The following is a 27,382-nucleotide window of genomic DNA, read 5'->3' as shown; positions in this document are numbered from 1 at the left end:
GACACACAAATTATTCAATGGAACGTCAGAGGTCTTCTTAAAAACCTTGATGACGTACAAGAACTCATCCACAAACACAATCCAAAAGTGCTGTGTTTACAGGAAACACACTTAAAATCAAAACACACAAACTTCCCCGACAGTACACCATTTTCCGCAAGGATCGTGATGAGGCTAACACATCGTGCGGCGGTGTAGCAATCCTTGCAGGCAAGTCCGTAGCTTGTTGCCAGGTAGCCTTACAGACGCCCCTCGAGGCAATGTCAATTAGAGGGATTATTTTCAATAAGTTGGTAACCGTGTGTTCCATTTATATACCTCCAAGCTATCACCTCCAAAAAACCAATCTCTATAACCTGCTAAATCAGCTCCCGGAACCCTACGTACTTGTGGGTGATTTTAACGCCCACAACACGTTGTGGGGAGACGCCCGTTGCGACGCAAGAGGCCGACTTATCGGAAATTTTATTCTGACCTCTAGTGCCTGCCTATTTAATACGCAGGAACCAATATATTACAGCCTTCAACACAATTCATATTCATCCATAAACCTAGCAATAGGCTCTGCTTCCCTTCTGCCTCATCTTGAATGGAATGTGATCAAGAATGCTTTTGGAAGTGACCACTTCCCTATAACTTTAAGATCACTAACGCAGCATGACAACATTTCCCGGTTTCCCATTTGGAAATCAGCATCGGCTGACTGGGAAGATGTTAAAGAATCTACTCATTTACCACTGGCTTTTATAAACAATTTTAGTATAGATGACGCTGTCACACATTTTACCGCTTTTATTACTGATGCTGCAGAAAAGTTTATTCCGCAAACAAATGGTGGTTCACCTAAAAGACGTGTTCCCTGGTGGAATGATGAATGTAGAAGTGCCCGAAAGAGGCAGAATAAGGCATGGGGAATATTGGGTAGGTCGCCGAATGCAGAAAATGTTATTGAATTTATACACATAAAGTCGCAGGGAAGGCGCATACGGCGTCAGACGAATAGAGAAAGCTGGGTGAGGTTCCTCTCAGGTATCAGTTCTTACACACAGGAGGCGAAAGTTTGGGATGGTGTAAGGAAGCTAAAAGGGCAGCAAATAAATCCGTTGCCTTTGGTCAACGATCACGTAAATACCTTAGAAGAGCAGGCAGACAGCCTGGGGGAGCGCTTTGAGCGTGTGTCGAGCTCAATCCATTATTCCCAATCCTTCCTTAAACATATAGAAATAGAGGAACCTAAGCCAATCATAAGAAAATGCAGACAGAATGAATCATATAACCGACCCTTTAGTATTGTCCAGTTGAGAGCTGCCTTGAACACATGCAAAAGCTCTGCGCCGGGACCTGACAGGGTCATGTATGACATGATCAGTAACTTACACACTGACACACAAATCACACTACTCGCACTTTTTAACACAATTTGGGTTACGGGATACCTCCCATCCACATGGAAGGAAGCGAGCGTAGTTCCATTTCTGAAGCTGGGAAAAGACCCTTCCTTGGCGGCAAGTTATCGTCCGATAGCTCTAACAAATTCTCTTTGTAAGCTTTTTAAAAAAAATGATAAATCGCAGACTTATACATTTCCTTGAGCTCAACAATATGCTCCATCCTTATCAGTGTGGCTTCCGAGAAGGGCGGTCGACAACCGATCAACTTGTGCGCATTGAAGGAAATATCCGCGATGCATTTATACATAAACAGTTTTTTCTATCGATATTCCTCGATATGGAGAAAGCATATGACACGGCAGGGCGTTACGGGATCTTGCGAGACCTGTCGGAAATTGGCATCTGTGGAAATATGCTGAACACAATTGAAAGCTATTTGTCAAATCGTACCTTCCGAGTAAAAGTCGGTTACGCACTGCCACGTCCTTTTACGCAGGAAACTGGTGTACCCCAGGGAGGCGTGCTCAGCTGCACTCTCTTTATCGTTAAGATGAATACACTTCGTTCTTCACTGGCCCCAGCCGTTTTTTATTCCGTCTACGTAGACGATATACAGATAGGTTTCAAATCCTGCAACCTTACAGTGCGTGAAAGACAGGTACATCAGGGCTTAAACAAGGTGTCCAAGCGGGCAGACCAAAATGGATTTAAAATGAACCCGCACAAAAGTTCTTGTGTTCTCTTCACAGGAAAGACACGCCTGGTACCTGATCCCTGTGTAGAACTGGGTGGACAACAAATTCCTGCTAACAAAGAGCACAAATTTCTAGGTGTTATCCTTGACTCCAGGCTTACATTCATTTTACACATAAAATGTCTTAAAGCAAAATGTCTAAAAACCATGAACTTACTTAAACTTCTATACCACACTACATTGGGTAGCAACAGGAGGTGCCTGTTGAATCTTTACAGGAGCCTGATGAGATCACGGTTAGATTATGGTGCCGTAGTATATCAGTCTGCTGCCCCAAGGGCGCTAAAAATGTTAGACCTCGTTCATCATCTGGGTATCCGCCTGGCCACTGGCGCATTTAGAACAAGCCCGGTGGAAAGTCCATATGCAGAGTCAGACGAGTGGTCACTACATTTTCAGAGAACGTACATCAGCGTTACCTATTTTCTCAATGTGCGCTCCAATAAAGAACATCCGTGTTTCAAAACGGTTAACGACTTGACGTGTCGAACACTTTTTCATAATAAACCCTCCATGACACTTCCTTTCTCACTGCGTGCAAGAGAACTTAGCACGGAAATGGATGTCCTTGTTCTCGAACATTGACTAATGCTTCCAACTAAGCTATTACCGCCCTGGGAGTAGCAGGTGATAGACTGTGACGTATCCTTTGTAGAGGTCACAAAACACGCACCTGACATCGAAATCACTGTGCATTTCCGTGAACTTCAATCGAAGTACAGCTGCTCCGAATTCTACACAGACACGTCAAAATCACATGCTGGTGTATCTTATGCTGCTGTTGGTCCCTCGCTTTCTAAATCTGACTTACTGAAGCCGCAAACAAGTATCTTCACTGCAGAAGCCTATGCAGTACTGTCTGCAGTAAGACATATACAGAAATTAAAGCTCGACAGAGCAATTGTATACACAGACTCGCTAAGTCTCGTAAAAGCGTTCATTTCATTACAAAAGCTTAAAAATCCTGTCTTTATTGAACTTTACTCCCTCTTATGCAGTATTTACATGTCACATATACACGCAGTCATATGCTGGGTACCTGGCCATAGAGGTATCGAGGGTAATTGTACTGGCTGATAAAATGGCCACATCACTCACATCACTAAACACTTTTCCTACAGCTGCTGTCGCTGTCACAGATCTGAAGCCTTTCTTGCGTAAGAAACTACGACAACACTGGCTGCGCATGTGGAACGCAGAAATAAACAAGAAACTGCACGGTATAAAGCCACAGTTAGGTTTTTGGCCCTCCCCCAACAAAATCACGGCGAACAGATGTCCTATCCTGCCGCCTCAGAATAGGGCACACATTTAGTACACACAATTTTCTGCTTACTGGAAATGAACCGCCAACCTGTGGTCGATGTGGTGAGAAGCTGACCGTCCTCCACGTCCTCTTGGAGTGTCGCAAAACCGAATCTGAAAGAAAAAAAACATTTTTCCTCTTGCATATCGTTATTGCATACCTCTTCACCCAGCTATGTTTCTTGGTAAGGAACCATTTTTTCAACACCAAAGTAGTCCTCAGTTTTTTTAAATGAGATTTTCCTACATGTTATGAGCCCAATAAATTCGTAGCGCATCCTCTTTCCAGAGGATGCCGCTGTGATACTTGTCCTATATAGCACATACCTCCAGGCCCTTGTGTTGCAAGTGCTCTAACGAGGCCATGGTGCTCTAGTGAATTCTAGAAATTCATGCATTTTTTATATCGTATCATTATTTTTGCAATGCACCTTAATGCTCATAGTACACGTCACTTGACATCTCCGTAATTTTATTACACGTACATTTTACGCACTTTACAGTGACTATATTTTCGGCCCCTTTACAGCCACGTCACATCAACTTCATAGGGCCCATCACTCCATTGCGAAGTCACTAACACTACCATGGCGCTCTTTGGCCATACCTGGCCCTTGCGCCAATAGAAACCACATTCATTCATTCAAACAAGAAGGTAGGGGGTTAGCCGAGGGGCTCGATTTTTATTAGTCATATCATAAGAAGCCAACGAACTCTGACACCAAGGACAACATAGGGGAACTTACTTGTGCTTAATAAATAAAATAAAGAAACGATAAATTATTAGCAATTAAAGTGGATGAAAAAACAACTTGCCGCAGGTGGGACCCGAACCTTCAGGTTGCATATGTGGGTTTATTGACCAGTTGCCTCCACCCAAAAAGATCACGTTCTCGTGACACCTGCGGCAAAAAGGACGTTCCACGTCCGCCGCCAAGGTCTGTGAGTGGCGGCGCTGGCTAACACTCCCGGGGTTCTACTAGGACACATAAATACCCAAGAAAGTGGATGGGGAAACAGCGGCGCGGTAGCTCAATTGGTAGAACATCGCACGCGAAATGCGAAGGTTGTGGGTTCAGTTCCCACCTGCGGCAAGTTGTTTCTTCATCCACTTTATATTTCCATTAATTTATCGTTTCGTTATTTCACTTATTAGGCACAAGAATTTCCGCTATGTTGTCCTTGGTGTCAGTGTTTGTTGGCTTCTTATGATTATACAGTGAAAGCTCGTTAATTCGAACTTCAATAATACGAATTTATGGATAATTCGAACTGTACGATTTGGTCCGGCCAAGCTCCACAGAAGTCTATGTATAAAAAAGTCCGTTAATTCGAACGCGAGAAGGTTCCCTCACGGATAATTCGAACTACGCTCGCCTGGCACACGGCCAGAGAAACGCGCCTACTGCCTACACACAAGGCTGTATTGCCTCCGAAACGGAGAGAACGGCGAGAGAAGGCAAAATCGGAAAAAAATCTAACCGACGCCGGGTCAGCCAGAAGGCAGCGGCGGCTGCCGCCTCTCCGTTCTACGTAACCTCCGAGACTTCTTGCCCGTTGGGAATCTCGGAGGCTTTGCAAATCTTGTACAGCTGCTAATGTTGTGCGGAGATGGCACGGCAAGCGCCAAAACACAGCGAATCAAGTACGTCGCAGCTGCGCTTGCAATCAAGAACCAACGAATCAGGACCTTCGCCACCTTCACATGTTCGGCGTCTTTGTCTCGGCAGTCTTCATCGGTTGTGCACCTCTGTTTTCAGCTTAGGAGGTATCGGCCGTCGCGATTCATTGTGATGGTGTTAAGCCTCGGCTAACGTTCGTTTCGGTGGACATCGGTGATGTGGCACAGTCGGACCCAGAGCTTCGATTTGAAGATGGCGTGTGCCGCGGGCACACGCCATCACTGACTTGACAAATTTCTGACATGCCCTACTGCTTCCAAATCGCAGTGTACTGTTGCTCTCCTTCACTTTCGTTAGTTCGAACTTTCGTTAATTCGAACTGAAGCGACTTCCCCTTGCGGTTCGAATTAACGAGGTTTTACTGTATGTATATATATATATATATATATATATATATATATATATATATATATATATATATATCTTGTCCTAACCCACACTGCGTCAGTCTGAAATGTTTCGCATGTATTAAAGAAACACCACAATATTCTAATGCAAAGTGAACGCCTCAAAAACATATTCTCTGCTCCGCCTAAAGCAGTATACCGTACAGCTAGAAATATTCGAGATATACTAGCATCATCATCTAAGACTGACTGCCCTGATGCCATCGGATGCCATCCTTGTCGAAAACCGCGATGTAAAGTATGCCCCTACATGGTCACATCGCAACAGGTTACTAGTACGTCTTCAAACTTTTGTTTAAAAATCAAAGGCGATTTCGACTGCGACACAAGAAACGTAATATACATGCTTGAATGTACGCTCTGCAAAAAACGGTACATCGGACAAACAGAAGGGCATTTCAGATTCCGCTTTAACAATCATAAATCCCACGCTAACACGTTGCCCAACCTGCCCATCTCAAAACACGTACATCTTCCTGATCACTCATTTGATAAACTGAAAGTCACGTTGCTTGAATCTGGATTTCGCTCAAATTATGATAGAGAAGCCCGCGAATCCTTCCTTATCTATAAGTTTGATACTGTCGCGTGTGGTATGAATGAATGTGTAGGAAAATTGAGTTGCCTGTCTTTGTAGCCCGTCACTTGTCCCTTCTTCTACTAGCACGTCGCTATTCCCCTTTTTCTGTGTCTGTGTTTGCTTGATAACATAGCACATATTGAGCGCATATCGACGTTTTGTTGTCACGTGGTGATTGGTTTTAACAATTCATTTCGGTACGTTTTTATACTTTGTATGTTAGATTATACGTTTGCAATCGCCATCGGTCTATACACGTGTCAGCTATCCTTTGAACGATTCGGATGTATTTTGTTCGCCCATTTTATTCGTTTTTCATGTTAACGTATCTTCATTTGGTTGATAAGCGCATGTATATTAACTGTACTGACACCATGCAATGTATTCTGATGAAGGCCGGACCCCGGCCGAAACGTCAATAAACCGCTTCATACGCGCGTCTACATCACTGCGAATATTTACCCGGACCCAGAACTGCTTTTTTTCTGGTATATATATATATATATATATATATATATATATATATATATATATATATATATATATATATATATATATACCAGAAAGCGACTGGTATATATATATATATATATATATATATATATATATATATATATATATATATATATATATATATATAACTTATTTCTCCATGAGGTATCTAGACATGCGCTTGCAATGCTTTACCGGTCCATTTTGTCCAACGGAAAATAAAGTGCCGTCTTTCTCCATCCCATCCTTTCTGAGGTCAAAGCGCGGCACGCTCCGCTCGGACTGTGTTGCTCGCTCCGCTAGCCCGCTTACGACTAAGCGGACGGCGCATGCGCATTCGCGCTGCCGCGCTCCGCTCAGCTGCTTAGCGGAGCCTAAACACGGTCATGTAAAGCACTCTAATACGGAAGCACAACTGCGAGAAGGCCTAGTCGGAAAAGATTCATCTCCAAACATTTTGTGCGCACACAAACAGGGATGAAGAATAGGGGCAACACAAGGACGAGCGCTCGTCGTTATGTTCCGCCTATTCTTCGTCCCTGTTTGTTTGCGCACAAAACGTTTTAAGCTGACTCCAATACGGAACATTAATGCGAGTCGGCACCTCACGACGACGGCGATGCCGACCGCTGAAATCCGCTTGGAGTGTAATCGCTATCGCAATAAAAATTTATGGTGCTCTCTCGAAACATGGGTAATCTCACATAACGCCACATAGGGGCAGCGGTGATCTCACATAGGTGCAGCGGTGGCGTAGACGTAGAACACCCGCCTCGCGTGCAAGAGGTCTGTGGCGCGAATCCCGGTGCCGCGCAATTTTCCACCGGATTAAAAAAAACGCGTGTTGATAAAATTGCATAAACAGGCCTGGAGTGTGGCATGATGCCGCTGACGAGAACCGGTAACGCACTCCCTCACCACAGCAGGATTGGTCACCCTGGTCTAGTACTTGGCCACAACCTCCTATATGAACACAACAATATGCAGTGCTAAAAAGTGGGTACGTCCTGCGCTACTGGGGCTTAGCGGAGAGACGAGAACTAGGAGTCGGATTCCTGATTAATAAGAATACAGCTGGTAACATACAGCAATTCTATAGCATTAACGAGAGGGTGGCAGGTCTTTTTATGAACCTTAATAAGAGATACAAAATGAAGGCTGTGCAGGCTACGCCTCTACATCCAGTCATGATGACCAAGAAGTCGAAAGCTTCTATGAAGACGTGGAATCGGCGATGCGTAGAGTGAAAACAAAATACGCTATACTGATGGAAGACCTCAATGCCAAGGTAGGCATGAAGCAGGCTGGAGACAAGGCAGTGGGGGAATATGGCACAGGCACTAGGAATAGCTGGGGAAAGTTATTAGTAGAGTTTTCGGAACAGAATAATATGCGAATAATGAATACCTTCTTCCGCTAGCGCGATAACCGAAAATTGACGTGGAGGAGCCCGAACGGCGAGACTAGAAATGAAATAGACCTCATACTCTGCGCTAACCCTGGCATCGTGCAAGATGTGGACGTGCTCAGCAAGGTGCGCTCTAGTGACCACAGGATGGTAAGAACTCGTATCAGCCTAGACCTGAGGAGGGAACGGAAGAAACTGGTACATAAGAAGCAGATCAATGAGTTAGCGGTAAGAGGGAAAATAAAGGAATTCCAGTTCAAGCTACAGAACAGGTATTCGGCTTTAACTCAGGAAGAGGACCTTAGTGTTGAAGCAATGAACGACAATCTTATGGGCGTCATTAAGGAGTGTGCAAAGGAAGTCGGTGGTAACTCAGTTAGACAGGGTACCAGTAAGCTATCGCAGGAGACGGAAGATCTCATCAAGAAACGCCAATGTACGAAAGCCTCCACCCCTACAGCTATAATAGAACTTTCGAAGTTAATTTGACAAGCGTAAGACAGCTGACATAAGGAAGTATAATATGGATAGAATTGAACATGCTCTCAGGAACGGAGGAAGCCTAAAAGCAGTGAAGAAGAAACTAGGAATTGGCGAGAATCAGATGTATAAGAGACAAAACACGCAATATTGTTACGTAGGAAGACGCAGACGAAAAGCTATGTACAAGTGTATTTACAAAAAAATACGCTGCGCTTGGCCAAGAGGCAACAGCCCGCGCTAGCTTCTAATCGTCGTCTTCACACTGCTCGCCTTTTCGTGATCGCACATATTGTGCTGTAGCACTGCCCCCGGCTGCAAAAGCGCCGTCCCGGAGCGACTAAATATCGGACTCGGAAGCAGTGTAGTACGCCTTCAGCCTACTGACATGCACGACATCACTATAGATGCCAGAGGAGAGGACGAGGTTAAACTCACAGGAGCAATTTCGTAAGTCACAGGCTTCACGTGGCGCAGCACGCGGTAGGGTCCTGTGTATCGCGAAAGGAGCTTCTCTGAAAGTCCGACGTGACGAGAGGGCGATCACAGGAGCACGAGCGCACCAGGCGAAAACTACGTCACGATGGCGGGCGTTGTACTGACACTGCTGAGTGGTTTGTGAGGCCGTCAGTCGAGCAAGGGCAAGCTGGCGTGCATGGTCGGTGAGGGCGATGGCGTCGCGCGCATACTCGCTTGTTGAGATTGCAGCAAGAGGAAGTGCCGTGTCTAGGGGCAAGGTAGGTTTGCGACCGTACAGTAGATAAAATGGAGAAAATCCGGCGGTGTTGTGCCGGGAAGAATTGTACGCAAATGTTACGTAAGGAAGGGCAATGTCCCAGACGGGGTGGTCTTTGGAAACGTACTTTGGCAGCATATTGATAAGAGTACGGTTTAACCGCTCTGTCAGGCCATTGGTTTGAGGATGGTATGAGGTAGTCAGTTTGTGTTGAATGGAGCAGGAACGCACAATGTCAGCGATAGTACAATTTGCCGACTGCGATGGTAGAGGAGTATCGGATGAAGTGTCGTCTACTGCAATGGATGCTACTGAGTGATCCTCGAATGAGCAAAGCTGGGCGAGAGACATCCCGCGTGGCAGCATTTGTGTCGTCAAGCCAAAGTTGACCACTGGCAGGCAGACGCAATTCGCCGTAATAGATAAAACTGTATGAGGTACGGTGATCCCGTGTGTAAGGAGGACGCCTTGCAAAGCAGTCATCATCCCCACCAGTCCCCGATGGTGGGGATGACACTACGTCAACGTAGGTCAGTGCCGAATGTGGCAAGCGAACGAAGTCGGCGGAACTGAGGCGACTTGGGTGTGATTCAGCAGGATCCAGAACAGGCAGGTCAAGGCGGAGAGTACTGGCGGAACAGTCGATGAGAGCAGAATGTGCGGAGAGGAAGTCTAAGCGGAGGATGATGTCGTGGGGACAGTGGGCGATGACTGTGAATAGCACGATTGCTGAGCAATCGGCGAAGGAGACGCGGGCGGTACACATACCAATTACGGGGGCTGTTCCGCCATCGGGGACACGGACAACAGGCGTCGTAGAGGGCATGATAATTTTCTTGAGCAGGTTACGAAGGTCAGTGCTCATTACGGACAAATGCGCCCCAGTGTTAATGAGTGCAGGCACAGAAACACCGTCGACTTGGGCGTCAAGAAGGTTGAGATGAGTGGGCAACGTCAGTAGAGGATTTGGCGGCGTAGGGAGCAGTGCAGCGTCACCTCGAGGCGCTGCGTCGTCTAGTTTTCCGGCTGGGAGCGGCGTCCGAAGGGAGTCGACGAATAGGAGCGACGCGGCTGGGGAGAGTGAGATTGTCGTCGTTGGGGCGAAGGCGAACGATAATAGGAGCGGTTTGGTGCAGAAGAATCAGGGGCGGCGTTATCGGAGCGTGCGGCATAAGGACGAGAAGGGCCACCCGGGGGGCGAGAGTAGGCAGTATAAGTAGACCGGGTCGGGGAACTTTAGCGACTTCGACAGTGCCGAGAAAGGTGCCTGATTCGTTGGCAGTGGAAACAAATGGGCTTGTCGTCAGTAGTGCGCCATTCAGATGGGTTGCGGAAACGCGGTGAGTAAGAAGATGCGGGACGGGGCGGAATCGAAGAAGCCGGGCGTGTATCAGGACGATGGACCCAGCAGATGCTGTGAAGACCCATGTTTTCGAACTCTTGGAGGACAACTGCCTGGATCAGTGAGACCGTGACTGCAGATGTGTTGATGGGACTGGAGTCGAAGGCAGCCGGATAGGCGGCCTCGATCTCACGCCAGACGATCCTGGTAACATCGGCAGTGTTGTTGGGACGAGGAGTGTCGGCACAGGAAGATGTCGCTGGGATGTTGGGCAGACGGGCAAACTGCTTGACAATACGTCGGCTTTTAGCGAGTTCCAGGAAGCGGCACTCCTTTATAACAGCATCCACTGTCGCTACGTTGTTGCAAACGAGCAAGTTGAAGGCGTCATCGGCAATGCCTTTGAGGATGTGGGCAAACTTGTCTGACTCAGTCATGTGGGTGTCAATTTTGCTGCACAGAGCCAAGACGTCCTGAATGTATGTGACATAGGGCTCTGTTGACCTCTGCACACGGCCGGAATGCACCTTCTGCGCGGCAAGTTGGTGACCGTAGGGGTTGCCGAACAAGTCTCTAAGCTGTGTCCGAAGTGAATCCCAACTGGTGAGCTAATCTTCCTGCGTGCGATACCAAACTCGAGGTGCGCCACCGCGGTAAAAGACTACGTTGGCGAGCATAATGGTAGGGTCCCACCGGTTATTGCGGCTGACGTGTTCATACAGGCTGATCCCGTAATCGACATCTTCCCCATCTTTCCCCGAGAATACGCCAGAATCACGGGGCGCGGGGAGAGTGATGTAGGTCGTCGAAGTGGCAGCAGGTGTCGCAGCCGGCGGAGTCGGGTTGTCGTCGCCGGGAGCCATGAAGGAAGGCTCGACGTACCGTCCACTGCGAAGCTCCGTGACGAGGTACAGGGAACGTCCACCTCCATCAGATATGTTACATACGAAGACGCAGACGAAAAGCTATGTACAAGTATATTTACAAGAAAATACGCTGCGCTTGGCCAAGAGGCACCAGCCCGCGCTAGCTTCTAATCGTCATCGTCGTCTACACTCTACTCGCCTTTCGTCGCCGCACATATTGTTCCGTAGCAATATCATTTCTAATATGGATGAGATAGTTTAAGTGGCTGAGGAGCTCTATAGTGATTTATATAGTACCTATGGCACCCACGACTTTAATGGAAGAGACAATAGTCTAGAGGAATTCGAAATCCCACAGGTAACGCCGGAAGAAGTAAAGAAAGGCTTGGGAGCTATGCAAAGGGCGAACGCAGCTGAGGAGGATCAGGTAACAGCAGATTTGTTGAGGGATGGTGGGCAGATTGTTCTAGAGAAACTGGCCACCCTGTATACGCAATGCCTCGTGACCTCGAGCGTACCGGAATCTTGGAAGAACACTAACATAATCCTAATCCAAAAGAAAGGGGACGCCAAGGACTTGAAAAATTATAGACCGATCAGCTTACTGTCAAAAAAGATGTTCCAAAAGGACTTCTTCTTGGGCAAGTTGGTGCTTAGATTTCCTATGTATACTTTGTGGCGCAAAATACATTTCTGGAAAAGGGACAGAAGAAAGGGAGACAGTGAAGCGCCAATGACAGTGAAGACAGTGAAGGCGCTTCACTGTCTCCCTTTCTTCTGTCCCTTTTCCAGAAATGTAATTTGCGCCACAAAGTATACATAGAGAAAGCTTACTGTCAGTTGCCTACAAACTACTTACTAAGGCAATCGCAAATAGAATCAGCAACACCTTATACTTCTGTCATGCAAAGAACCAGGCAGGACTCCGTAAAGGATACTCAACAATAGACCATATTCACACTATCAATCAGGTTATAGAGAAATGTGCGGAATATAACCAACCCTTATATATAGCTTTCATTGATTACGAAAAAGCGTTTGATTCTGTCGATACCTCAGCAGTCATGGAGGCATTACGGAATCAGGGTGCAGACGAGCCGTATGTAAAAATACTGAAAGATATCTATAGCGGCTCCACAGCCACCGTAGTCCTCCATAAAGAAAGCAACAAAATCCCAACCAAGAAAGGCGTCAGGCAGAAAGTAAGATCTCCCCAATGCTATTCACAGCGTGTTTACATGAGGCATTAAGAGACCTGGATTGGGAAGAATCGGGGATAAAAGTTAATGGAGAATACCTTAGTAACTTGCGATTCGCTGATGATATTGCCTTGCTTAGTAACTCAGGGGACCAGTTGCAATGCATGCTCACGGACCTGGAGAGGCAGAGTGGAAGCATGGGTCTAAAAGTTAATCTGCAGAAAACTAAAGTAATGTTTAACAGTCTCGGAAGAGAACAGCAATTTAGAATAGGTAGCGAGGCACTGGAAGTGGTAAGGGAATACATCTACTTAGGGCAGGTAGTGACGTCGGATCCGTATCATGAGACGGAAATAATTAGAAGAATAAGAATGGGGCTGGGCTGCGTTTGGCAGGCATTCTCAGATCATGAACAACAGGTTGTCATTATCCCTCAAGAGAAAAGTGTATAATAGCTGTATCTTACCAGTACTCACCTACGAGGCACAAACCTGGAGGCTTACGAAAAGGGTTCTACTTAAATTGAGGACGATGCGACGAGCTATGGAAAGATGAATGATGGGTGTAACATTAAGGGATGAGAAAGGAACGGATTGGGTGAGGGAACAAACGCGAGTGACTGACATATTAGGTGAAATCAAGAAAAAGAAATGGGCATGGGTAGGACATGTAATGAGCAGGGAAGTTAACCGATGGTCATTAAGGGTTACGGACTAGATTCCAAGGGAAGGGAAGCGTAGCAGGGGGCGGCAGGAATTAAGGTGGGCGGATGAGATGAAGTTTGCAGGGACGATGTGGCCACAATTAGTAGATGACCGGGGTTGTTGGAGAAGTATGGGAGAGGCCTTTGCCCTGCAGTGGGCGTAACCAGGATGATGATGATGACATGACGCCTGGTGTAAGCGTTAAAAATGTTTTGCCCTTGCAAGTACTTGTCCTAGTGATGTCCAATGCTATTGATTTTTTCTTCGTGGCGTAAAAGTAGTAATGTACATTCGAAAGTTGCAAACGTGGGTGATTAGTAGCATTCCGGAGGTAAAGAGCACTTTCAGTCTCACATATGAGTGCGTCATATGCAAGTCAGTGCTTAACTGTTCGTATCAACTTACGTTTAATGACTCTGTACTGACTCTTCACCAAGATTACTCAACAGTGGTGCAAGGTATGGGGTACGAGAATAATAAACATTGCTAAAGCAAAATATATTTAATTCCCTAACAGAAAACACCCTGTTACGTTTCGCCTCCGACGTGTGGTATAGCCGGCGCGGATGCAACGGACGCCGGGGCTTCGTTCACAGCGGCGGACATTTTGGCCACCTCAGCGCTGTCCCAACGCCTGCTAAGCGCGTCCAGGCATGTTTCAGTGCCACGTATCTTCGTGTGTGTGTGTGTGGGTGCATGTTGGTGCCCACGCATGTCAAAGCACGGCAGCCGGGGAGAGGAGCTCCCCAACTGTGAAGCAAGGAGGTCTGACCGGCGCCGGCCCGGCGGATACGTCACTTCTTGTCACAACGTGTATGTGCGCCGCCGTCACAGGCGCCTCTTCCGAGCCGTTCCTCCTTGCCCTCGACTCCGAGAGTATAAAAGCAGCTGCCCCTGGACGCCAAGAGAGAGGCTTCGATTTCTTCCGTCGAGTAACGTGGTCTCCCGTTTCTCCACTTCGGTCGACCTGACCGGCTGCTCTTTTGCGATGCTAGAATAAACAAGTTGTTCTGTTAGGAGTCGACTCATCCTTTGCCAGGACCTTCGGATGCTTCCAGCTGTGCCCCAGGCCGCCAGGCCAACGCTACCCTTGGGGCTTGCGACCCAGATGCAACAACCCGCTTGACTTTACATGCACCATTCGACAACACCCCACTAACCAGAACTCCGTGCACAAAATATATCGGGGTAACTATGACATAAGAACCACTCTGTTCTTCCGAGCAGCACATGTACGAGATCTTGAACAGCAAGCTACAGAGTGTCTGCGCCGACTTCATGAATGGTCTGAATCGAACTCGCTAATCATAAACACAAAAAAAGTTAAGCTGTATTATTTAGGCCTCGTAACAAGATTGCTTCTACTCCACAGATCTGCTTAGAAATGGGTTCCCGTGGTCAAAAGTTTGGGTGTTTTCTTTAACAAAATTTATCGTGGGACGATCACGTTGAAATGGTCAGGGGCAAGTTGTCAAAGGTTGTTGGTATCGTGTCCCGACTGTGATATTTCCTACCGAAGCGCGTTAAGCAAATGCTGTACAATGTACTGTTTTCTTCAGTCGTTAATTACTGTATCTTGGTCTGGGGCACCACGTCATTTACCAATATCAGACGGCTGCACATGCTTCAGAAGAGAATTGTTTGAAATATTGTTAATGCTTCGAGATTTGAACATACCGCACCGATCTTTGCGTCACTTGGCACCACCCCCCTTCCCCAACTGCATGAAAATTTACTGTTAAGGTGGTATAAAACAAGTATAAAACAGAATAATACATTCATGTTAGACCTGGCAATCTTTAAATGCAAGGAACTGAATTATGCTACCCGCACTGGCTTCACGTGGTTTGTGCCTAAAACGCGAACGAATTATGGTCGCCAAATGCTTAGCTACATTCTTCCACAGACGTTAAATAACGCGCTGTGAATTGATGTTAATTTATGTACTGCTGACACTCATGTCATAGTGCTTTGTGCTTGCTTTTGTTTTTTGCCTGTAATGCTCAAAAATACCGTTTCATTTGTGTCAATGTTGTTATTGCGAATGCTTTACACATGCTGTATGATACACTGCGATACTGTTGCCAAGTCATTGTAGGGTGCGTCGACCTCTGTCAAGCCTTTCTTCTGGCTTTTTGTCGATGCACCCAACATCCTCATGACGATGTTGAATAAAGCATTGAATTGAATTGAATATAACCTAAGTTGGGAAACCCACGTTAACTGAATTTGTGGCAAAGCCCAGAGTACATTGTAGCTATTCAAAAGCAAACTGCGTGGAGCAACAGTGCCTTCCAAATTTAAAGCTCACAAAAGTCTACTAAGACCTACTTTACAGTATGCCGATACAATTCGGAGCCCGCATAAGAAATGTTTAATTGACTAACTGGGACGAATGCAAAGACTAGCGGGTCAGTTTGCCTTCTCAGATTATGCAAGCTGGAGCAGTGTTAGCCAGTTAATTACGGAGGCTAATTAACAGTCACTAGCCCATCGTAGCGTATACTATCGAAGTTTAAATTAATCTATGAGCTCTACCCTGGCCACTGGAAGATCAATCAATCGCTCTGCCTACCTACTTCACCTCACGAGACACTCACTTCGCACGGGTCACAGTAAAATGTTGAAACAAACCATAAGCCACACAAAGTCGCAGCGGAATTTCCAGCTGCCATTGCCTGCGGAAAAGCTACCAAAAGTAGCTGTTTCCTGTGCTTGGGTAGAATCCTTGGATAATAATATTGCGAACGTCAACTTCGGTGCGTAACATGTTCATTATGTAAGATTGCCCGACTCACGATATATATTTAGGTGTTTTTTGTTTGATTTTACTGTGAAAGTTTATTTTTTATACGCTTAACATGCCGTTGATGTATCAACGTTTTTCTCTTTCTTCACTCCTGCTTGGGCCCGACTTCGGCCTGAAGTATGTACAAATAAAAACAAATAATGTATAACAGCGTGAAAATGTGTACCTTTATAAAAGTTACCATGCTTAAATGAAATCGACAAAAACAAGTTAAACCGAACCGAAGATCGCTACGACTTCATCCATTGTAGAAGGCACAAATTGGCTGGTAGTTATAGTGACACACAGAATTTGGTTGTAGGGATGCGAGAGATGGCACTTGTTGGTAGTGTTGGCGCCACTCCACTGACATCTTCTTTTCCCCTCAGCGAGAAGAACATCTGGAGGAAGCGCAGGAAAGCTCTGACGCCGGCGTTTCACTTCCGCATCCTGGACGAATACGTGCCCATCATGAACAGACGGGCGGCCATGCTTGCAGACAAGCTGGCTGTCTTGAGCCGAGACTACTTCGACCTGCTGCCAGTCATGAGGCTGACCACGTTCGCCATTCTCTTCGGTGAGAGGCGGTGCCTTGTTGACATACAGTTTGCCGCTTTTTCTTTGTTAGTATTGAGTGTTTCAATTCACATGCGCCTTTATTGAGCAGGCGTGTGATTTCTATTTGGAGCCTGAGGGCACTGGACATGGTCTGAAGGCTATTCCAGAAACGTTTGCTGAAGGCGCTTGGTTTCAGAGTGATTAGCGTTTTCAGATACTTCATCAACTTATCTGTTGGTGCGTGCGTGTGTGTAACAGTTTTCGGCAACCTCCTATTGAAGAAAAAAAAGTGCTAGCTCTCACGTAATTGTGAGTAATGTAAGCATGAAATGGCTACAGGCAGAGCAGATTGGTTGGAGATGATACTAGCCACAGTCTTAAAATGGGTGTAGTGCATGTCGGCAATGGCACACTCCACCACACCACACCGCACCACGCCATACTGTGGACTGGTCCATACGGACGCAATAGTTCCATCTTAAAGACAGAACTTCTTTGCAAGTCTTGTCTCGGTGGAACAGCCATCCCCGGTGCGCGGCGCGCTACGCTGGACGCGCCACGGACCTCACGGATGCTCGCGTTGAAAAGAGGACAGACAACTCTGTCTAAAAAAATTGAATTAAATTGTGGGGTTTAATTTGCCGAAACCACCTTCTGATTATGAGGCACGCCGTAGTGGAGGACTCCGGAAATTTCGACCACGTGGGGTTCTTTAAGATGCACCTAAATCTAAGTACACGGGTGTTTTCGCATTGCGCCCCCATCGAAATGCGGCCGCCGCGGCCGGGGTTAACTCTGTCTCAAAGCCAAAAGACGACAGTGAAGGGCACAGAGGCCTGTATCTGGGTTTTGAACGTCCCTACTGGAAATGACAAATAGAACTTCAGCGTACTAGAAGTTACAGCTTGAGGGATATTGTGAAGAAACATTTTGAAGAACTCGGAAGCAATATTTTTTCTAACTCGTTTGGGAAGCTACTAGCGCATGTAATGCAGTCTTTACTAATTGACCGGATAGTCTTGTTTTATTCTCGCTACTTGTCCGAATGTACTCGTGTGAGTGCCCGGATAACGACTCCGGCTTTTGGCTCAAGGTCACGTGAAGGTCACCGGCAATGGCTTAAAAGCTCTTTAGCTCTGATTCTAGGCGCACAAGAGCACCTCAAGCACAGCAAACCCACGCTTCAGCGTACTGCGTCATGAACACTTTTAAAGCGAAGTTCTGTTTGCCTCGTTCTTCGACTGTCCGGTACTGCTGCCACTGCTGCTGCTGTGGTCTTGCACGCCCCTAACATCGGCCACGTTGGGACTTAGTTGAGACGCTTAGTTGAACGCCGGCCGCGTTGGGGCGTGGTTGAGACGTGGCCATACCACAAAAACATAAAAGACATGCGCTATCGTTGCTTTGTTTCATGGCATTTGTTTATGAACTGTCATTGTCAAGATGCCGAAGAACAACTTTGTAAAAAATATAAGACAAGGTATGTTGAGGGGCTACGCGGTTGTGGTTCAGAATGCCAAGCGCCGCCTGCGGCATCGACACAGGATTTTCTGCGCCACGGGGCTCTTAACGCGCTAAAACATCAGAGGAGTGTGTCGCGAAGGAAAGACGACCCGAGAAGCTCGTGTAAACATTTACGCCGCGTTGCACGTTCACAGTGCCCTTTGGACGCCGTAACTGGGCCTGACCCCCCGCAAACGCAGTGCAGGAGCTGCCGCGCTTGTCCCTGTGCTTACCCGCAACAGCTACAACAGCAGGGGGAGGAATGTTATCGAGTGAGTAGAGAGAGAGCGGAGGCTGTTTCGTGAGCTACAACGCTACAACCAAGAAGGGCGCCGAAGAGTGCACGTACTGCTGAGGAGACGAAGGCTCGCATAAAGCGTCGAGCGGAGCAAGATCAGCAAACGCAAGCGGAGCAGGCGAGGAAACATTTCACATCACGTCGCGATTGTCGTATGCCGTCGAGATATCACCGCCAAATAACGTCACCGAACGCAAACAGCAGACAAAGCATCGCTTACATCGATTGTCAAGCTGCGTGGTATCTGCATATTTTTTTGCATCTTTGATGCGACACGAATATTCGTGATGTGGTAGGGATTTGTAACTTCCTATGGTGTAGCGTTTCTCCATAGCACCTATAAGTTTAGGCGCTGCGGTCTGTGGCGACTAGTGGGACAAATTTGGTTGTGGTTTAAAGGCCGCGTTTAGTGAAACTTTTCCCTGGCCTCTGAAGGCGCACACTGTCGGCTGTGGTGGCACCGTGGCACATGGCTGTTTTATAGCGATGAACATCCTTAGACTACTTCCCCATCTACGGATTGCAAATAAAGGTGTCTTCAGCAATATGGTTTGAAGCTACACTGCTTTTATGCTCATTGCATTAAATTCGTCAGTCCTCGTGAGACGGCTTCTGCAGAATTTTTTTATATAACTCGTATCACGTCACCTTTTCGTAATCATTACGCACTGTCATGTAGTGGACGGTAACTAATTGTACTCGACTAAAGAACCATCGCTTCTTTTAGTTTTCTGAGTCACTGGAGCCGTTGAAGGGCCATCACTTTTGATAGAAGTTTACTTTGGGCTCTGCTTCGAAAGGCCTCGTGCTGGCGACTGAGATACTGCGCTTCGCACAGGTTGGGGACTGCTCTCCAGATCCGTCTAACTTCCTTTGTTTTGTTCAGGTGTTTTCTTTTGCAAGCAAACTTCAGCGTAATTGTGAAAACCTAGGCACACGAATCGCCAGCTGCTGCGCTTAGACCTCTGCTACTGCAATATATCGATCTGTCGTTCTGGATTCCAGACAATGTGTGGTGTAGTATTACAGCGAAGTTCTATATCTATACCGTCCAAGTAAATTTTCGTGTCGTTGGCGTGGTAAGCGAAAACCCCCAATCGTGGGCCAATCCAGAAGGTAGTGCAATGCCGAGTCGACTCGCGGCGGAGGTAAAGCAAGCATTAGGCACTCCCCACACGTGAGCCAATCCCGAAGATAGTGCAACGCGGGGCCAACCCGCGGCGGGGGTGAAGCAGGTGTTAGGTACTCCCCATACGTGGGCCGATCCCGAAGAAGTTGCGATGCCAATCCAAGCCACGGCTGAGGTGAAGCAGGCGCTAAGGGCCGATTTACGCTCGAGCCGCCCATCGCCGCAAGCCGCACCGCACGCGTGCGGTCGCGCGAAAGATTGCACGTATCAAACACTTGTGCACAAATTTCGGTTTACAATGTGTAAGGTATACACTGTGCACACAGTGTAAATGGTAATTTGTGCACAAGTGCTCGATATGTGCAATTTTTCGCGCGACCGCAAGCGTGCGGTGCGGCTTGCGGCGACGGGCGGCTCGAGCGTAGATCGGAAGCACTCCCCATACGGGGGCCGATTCCGAAGTTAGTGCAATGCCGGGCCGACCCGCGGCGGGAGTGAAGCAGGCGTTCATTGCTCCCCATACGTGGGCCGCTTCCGAAGATAGTTCAATGCAGGGCCACCCTACGGCGTTGAAGCAGGCGTTAAGTACGCCCCATACGTGGGCTGATCCCAAAGAAGTTGCGATGCCTATCCAAACCACAGCTGAGGTGAAGCAGGCGGTAAGTACTCCCCATACGTGGGCCGATCCCGAAGAAGTTGCGATGCCGATCCAACCCACGGCTGAGGTGAAGCAGGCGTGAAGCACTCCACATACGTGGGCAGATACCGAGGATAGTGCAATGCCGGGCCGACCCGCGGAGGGGGTCAAGCAAACATTAAGCATACCCCACACGGGAGCCAATACCGAAGATAGTGCAATGCGGGGCCGACCTGCGGCAGGGGTGAAGCAGGCGTTAAACACTACCCATACGTGGGCCGCTTCCGAAGATAGTTCAGTGCAGGGCCGGCCCGGGGCGTTGAAGCACGCGTTAAGTATTCCCCATACATGGGTCGAACCCGAAGATAGTGCATTACCGGCCCCACCCGCGGCGGGGGTGAAGCAGGCGTTAAGCATCCTTCTATGCGGGCCGATACCGAAGATAGTGCAATGCCGAGTGAAACCGCGGCGGAGGTGAAGCAAGGGTTGAGCACTCCCCACACGTAGGCCAATCCCGAAGATAATGCAATGCAGTGCCGACCCGCGGCGGGGTTGACGCAGGCGTTAAACACTCCCCATACGGGGGGCCGAACATGAAGGATCGTGCAACGCCGAGCTGACACGCGGCAGGGGTGAAGGAGGCGTTAAGCACTCGCCATACGTAGGCCTATCCCGAAGGTAGTCCTATGCAGGGCCAGCCCGCGGCGTTGAAGCAGGGGTTAAGCAAGCCCCACACGTGCGCCGACCCCGAAGTTAGTGCAATGCCGGGCCGACCCGCGGCGGGGGGGAAGCAGGCTTTAAGCATTCCCCATACATAGGCCTATACCGAAGATAGTGCAATACCGGCCCAACCCGCGGCGTTGAAGCAGGCGTTAAGCACTCCCCATACGTGGGCCGAACCCTAAGAATTTGCGATGCCCATCCAACCCACGGCTGAGGCGAAGCAGGCGTTAAGCACTCCCCATACGGGGGCTGATTCCGAAGTTAGTGCAATGCCGGGCCCACCCGCGGCGGGGGTGAAGCAATCGTTAAGCAATCCCCACACGTGAGACAATCCCGAAGATAGTGCAATGCGGGGCCGACCCGCGGCGGGGGTGAAGCAGGCGTTAAGCACTCCCCATACGTGGGCCGCTTCCGAAGATAGTTCAATGCAGGGCCGGCCTACGACGTTGAAGCAGGCGTTAAGTACCCCCATACGTGGGCCGATCCCGAAGAAGTTGCGATGCCTATCCAACCCACGGCGGAGGTGAAGCAGGCGTTAAGCACTCCCCATACGTGGGCCGATCCCGAAGATAGTGCAATGCCAGGCCGACCCGCGGCGGGGGTGAACGAGGCGTCAAGCACTCCGAACACGTGGGCCAATCCCGTAGATTGTGCATTGCCGAGTCGACCCGCGGCGCAGATGAAGCAAGCGTAAAGCATTCCCCACGCGTGAGCCACTCCCGAAGATAGTGCAATGCTAAGTCAACCCGCGGCGGAGGTGAAGCAGGCGTTAAGCACTCCCCATATGCAGGCCGATCCCGCAAATTGATGTATAGATAGATAGATAGATAGATAGATAGATAGATAGATAGATAGATAGATAGATAGATAGATAGATAGATAGATAGATAGATAGATAGATAGATAGATAGATAGATAGATAGATAGATAGATAGATAGATAGATAGATAGATAGATAGATAGATAGATAGATAGATAGATAGATAGATAGATAGATAGATAGATAGATAGATAGATAGATAGATAGATAGATAGATAGATAGATAGATAGATAGATAGATTAGTGTATGCAGGTGACACTGCGATCGTAGTTACAGCTGACAACCATGAGGATCTAGAAGCACAGACAAACGCTGAATTGAAAAAAAATTCAAGCTGGGTTTTCTCCAACAAGCTAAGGATTGATTCAAGCAAAACCAAATATATAGTATATAGCTCAAGAGGGAAAGTCATTGACAGCTTCCAAATTAACATTTTCACTAATGACCACTCACTCGAACGAACACACTCATTTATCTTGGTGTCATTCTAGACGAACATCTTCACTGAAAAAATCAGATCAGCGCCGTCTGTTCAAAGTTGGCTTCTGGCTGTTATGCGTTAATACAGGCCCGCGATTTTTTAACACGCACACACTGCGTAGCCTTTATTTTGCCCTTAATAACATTCATTTACCATGCTGTGTAGAATCATGGGGTTTCACACACAACACTTACCTTGATCCTATCCGGCGATTACAAAAACGGGCTATGCGAATTATAACAAAGACAAGTATACTGAACCACGTAAAGCAATTTTCCAGTTATAATTTATCCTTCCTTTTGACCTTTTGCGGTATTTAAAGATAGCGATGTGTGTAAATAACGTAGTAAAATATTGACACGTCAACTCGTTTGTCTTATATGGCTGAGCGCTTTTAACGTCTAAGAAATGTTATCGCTCAGCGCAGGACGCGTTTAGATGTATCGGAAGTTTCTAGAATGTTATCGATGCTTCTATCCGCTGTCTGTTGTCGCCGAACCTTGTGCAATCTAATTGCATGCATGTGTGACGTGAATGGCGTAGAACTTTGCGGAAGGCACGCGGGTCCCACTGGTTACTCTGGAACATTCGACGACTGATCTACAAAAGCCGACGCGCTTGACTTGCTGATCTGATTTTGAGGATCGCCGACTGTGTTCACCGTTTTCGCCGTTCTTTAAGTGTAACCTGCTTTTGTTGGCGCAGGTTCGCCCAATAAAAGTTAGTTTCGTCTTTCACGATATTGCTACTGTGTTCTTCATACGTCACTGCATGCGACATCTGGTGGAGGTGCTTTTCATTCATGTACCGGACGCCTCCGACAAGCCCTGATCCAATCCTGGACCGCAAAGAGAACAACAACGTAGTCCCGGACCATCGAGCAAGCCACCGTCTTCAAAGGCTGCACCCGGAGCAAGGACGTCTAACTGAGAAGACAAAGAAGATTGTGGCCACGGCAACCACAATGGCAACCCGTGTCACCCATCGTATTTCAACAGCCCCGAGAGCGCCCTACTTTCCATGGAGCTGCGTTGAAGGATCCAGAAACCTGGCTCGAAACCTTCGAAAGGACCTCGACCTTCAACAACTGGACCTCTGAGCATAAGCTATGACAAGTGTATTTCTCCTTGGAGGATGCTGCGAGGACTTGGTTCGAGAACCAGGAGTCTACTCTTACAACATGGAACCTGTTCCGCAGTAACTTCCTGAAGGCGTTCACGAGCGTTGTCCGTAAAGAATGGGCCGTGGTTCTGCTGGAAACCCGAGGCCAACTACCCAATTAGGCCATCGCTATCTCCACAGAAGAGGTGACCCGTCTCTTCCGGCACGCTGACCCAGAAATGTACGAAGTGCAAAAAGTGCGTTTGTTGATGCGAGATGCGAGCCGTAAAACAGGAACTTTTCGCCAGTCTAATGCGAAACCCACCGATGACCGTATCAGAGTTTTCGACAGAGGCACCGACGATTGAGAAAACATTAGAAATGCGCACTAGGCAATGTAACCGTGAAGTGCTCATGCCTCAGTGCGCCATCCAAGCACTGGGTTCCGGTGATCTCCAAGAGACCATCAGGGCCATTGTGCGTGAAGAACAGCGCAAGGCCTTGCCTTCGTCGCAGCGTCAAGGGGCCTCGATCGCTGACATCGTGAAAGATGAGGTTCAGTGATCCCTTGGAGTTCCTGAGGTGCAACAACAATTACCGCAGCCCTAGCCAGAAGCGATGACCTACGCTGCCGTGGCACGCCGTCAAGGTACCCCTCCGGAACAGCGCCAGGGCCCTGTAACGCCGCAACTCCATCGTCCACTGCCACCGCCACCAGCATGCCCACCCGTCGCCCAGCGTACCTACGCGAGGAAGCCGGACATTTGGCGAGCCCCCGACCATCGCCCGCTCTGCTACCACTGTGGCGAAGCCGGCCATCTGTACCGCCGATGCCCATAGCGCGACCTCGGATTGCAAGGCTTCGCCGTGAACGCAGCGTGACCGAGGGAAGGTGCATGTCCTCGTGACTTTGACGACTACCCCGCGGCTACTCAGTAGAGCCCTCGTCGACCGCTTGCCGTCACCAGGAGGCTACATGTCGGCGTAGCGCCGTGCGTACACTTGCACCACCCGGGGCCGGTCTGTGAGCTCATATCCGGAAAACTAAAAGCAGCAACCGATGGAGGTGCGGTTGCTCTTCGTCGAACTGACGAAGATCCTCCGCCAACCTAAGAAGACTACGAAGGGACTACTTCGACGACATAACGACACACCGCCGTCCCGACGAAGTCTGGCTGCAAAAAACACGCCGACGAAAGGCCACCTGACGACGCCACGTACCAGCCAAAGGTCAATGCGACGCAGCCGTGATCCAACGCCAAGGCCTAACTGTAAAGCAAGACGAAGAACCACCGACCTCGACGTGCTTCTCGATGGCCACGCAGTCACCGCCTTAGTAGACACAGGAGCCGATCACTCCGTCATGAGTGGACCCACCGCCGCCCAGTTGAAGAAAGTTAAGACTGCATGGGAAGACCCTAAAATTCGGACCGCAGGAGGACACCTCATAACGCCGACTGGAATCTGCGCTGCAAGAACTCGCAGTCATATATTATATTATGCCTTTTATTTCCATAAACGTACAATTTATGGGGGATTTAAGGAAAAAGTTGCTCGCAGCAACTTGACGGGCCTTAAACCCGGTCTCAGGGCAGCAGCAGAAGGCACAGGCACTGATTTAGAGCCGACAAAACAATACATAAGCGAAAAAAAAACAAAGACAATGACAACTTGGCTTAGACAGTATGCCAGCAAACAGAAGTGCAATGGAGAAAAGAAAAAAAAAAGAAAAACGTTACAAATCATAAAAACTACGCGAAACCACAGTGTACAGTATTGTACAAAAGAAGCATCAATAGAACAAGGTAATCATTTTAGGAAAGAATAAGACATGATTTGACAGAGGCTAATATCAAATTGAGATATGTGACGACAGTCTACTTCAGAAAATAGTCACAAACAACCCATTAAATCGTCTTCAAAATGTCACTGAAATGCTCATATAAATGCGATACAGGACAGGAGGTGACATCTATGTTATTACATTTAAGCGTGTTTAATAGGCGTGGTAAGCGGTGGTACAACATTTGAAGAGAATAGTTAGTGCGAGGGTGCGGCACATACCAGTGTTCAGGTGACCGTGTACTGTATTCTGTTCTGTTTCTAGTTAGCTGTGCTAACGATGTGATGTGTGGCTGGCTTTGTTTTGCTTCTTTACGATAGGCTAGTAACAGCCTCAACTGCGACAGAGAATGCAGTAATTCAACTGTTTGAATAGAGGTGCAGTGTGAGCGTCTACTGGAGCATTACAGATACTACGTATTGCCTTTTTTTGAAGCAAGAATAACCGGTTTATGTTTGTAGCAGACGTCGTACTCCACACGAGGCAGCAGTAGTGTACGTGATTCAGGAAGAGAGCGTTGTACAAAAGAAGTTTGACCTTGCGTGGCAGCGGTCTTAAGCTGAAGAGCGCCCCAGCTACTTGCGCAAGTTTGCTTCCAAGGAAGTCGATGTGATTAATCCATAACATATGGCTGTCAAAAAAGACACCTAACGTCTTCGCAGACTGAACAAGCTCAATTCTTGAAGAACCTATTATAATGTCGGTCTCTAAGTTCACACCTTTATTTTTTGGTTGAAATAAAATAGCTTTTGTTTTGTCAGTGTTAATTCTTAAGCCATTATCCTGTGACCATGTGTGTATTTTTTTAAGAACAGAGTTTGCAGTTGAAACCAGCCTTTCAACGTTGTTCGATGAAAAAAGCAGCGTAGTGTCATCTGCATAAATAATGTATTTAGGTTCACTATCGACAAGAACAAGGTCATTAACGTATATGTTGAAAAGCAGGGGGCCCAATATGCTTCCTTGGGGAACACCAACTGTTACTTCCTTGAACTGGGAGCAGATGCCATTAATTTCAACGAGTTGATTCCGCTGATTTAAATAAGATTTCACTATATCCAAAGCAATACCACGAATACCGTAGTACTCTAGCTTCTTTAATAAAAGTTCGTGGTTAATAGAGTCAAACGCTTTACTGAAGTCGATAAGAACCCCGAGCGTGAGCAGCTTGTTTTCAAAGTTTTGCAATATTTGTTCCTTTTGTGTTAGTTACGCGAGCTGGGTTGACCGTCCCTTTCGAAAAGCATATTAACAGTCAGTGAACAGGTTATGTTTTTCAAGGAAATCTGAAATACGCCGAAATATTGTTTTTTCAAGTCCTTTTGAAAATACTGGAAGTATGGAAATGGGTCTGTAATTAGGTATCACAGTTTTATTGCCTTTTTTAAACAGAGCAAGTACTTTAGCTGTCTGCATTTTGGCAGGAAATACCCCAGATGTCAGGCAGAGGTTGTAAATGTATCTTAAAACAGGCGATATAATGTTCAAGACGTGCTTTACAGGTGTAATCTGTATGCCGTCAATGTCACACGACGTGGTATTACGCAACTCAGAAAATAAATGGACTAGCTCAGACTCAGTAGTAGGATATAAGAATATACTATCGGGGCACCTGACCTGAACATAGCGGGTGGCATTTCTGTGCACACATGAACCAGCTGCATTAACAAAGAAATTATTAAAGTAATCGGGAAGCATTTCATCCGGGATGATAATGCCATTTTTAAAAATCTCAATATTTGCAGGCGACGACGGCGCTCGGTTTAACAGAACATTTAGTTTTTTCCAAGTTTTGCGACTATCATTTTGACAAGACATGAAGTATTCATATTCATAAGAGGCCTTGGCTTTCCGAAGCTCATTTGTTAGCTTATTGCGGTAGCGTTTAAATGTGTAGATCGGTTATATTACGAGACTTAACAAACTGGTTATAGAGCATGTTTTTAAACTTTATTTTGCGAAAGAGGTCATGCGTGATCCACGGTTTGCGAATGTGCGATGATCGCTTGCGTCTAGTTCGCAGAGGAAAGTTTTCCTGGTAACACGTGATGAAAATACGTAGAAATTCCTCATATGCTGATTGTGCACATTGTGTGGCATATACATCGCTCCAGTCAAGTAACTGAATCTGTCTGCGAAATGTTTCGAGACGGT

General features: G+C 47.4%; 1 protein-coding gene across 1 annotated transcript in view; it reads left to right on the top strand.

Moving 5' to 3' along the window:
• The window catches only part of LOC135901682 (cytochrome P450 4V2-like), a 152,393-nt gene that overhangs the window by 50,718 nt on the left and 74,293 nt on the right, over positions 1-27,382 (top strand). Inside the window, exon 4 of the mRNA XM_065431527.1 lies at positions 16,524-16,711. Coding sequence (XP_065287599.1) covers positions 16,524-16,711 — 188 coding nt within the window. The remainder of the gene's footprint in view (positions 1-16,523; positions 16,712-27,382) is intronic.

The sequence above is a fragment of the Dermacentor albipictus genome, unplaced genomic scaffold (assembly GCF_038994185.2).
Source record: "Dermacentor albipictus isolate Rhodes 1998 colony unplaced genomic scaffold, USDA_Dalb.pri_finalv2 scaffold_16, whole genome shotgun sequence".
NCBI lineage: Eukaryota > Metazoa > Arthropoda > Arachnida > Ixodida > Ixodidae > Dermacentor > Dermacentor albipictus.
This window is presented reverse-complemented; position numbering and strand designations above follow the sequence as displayed.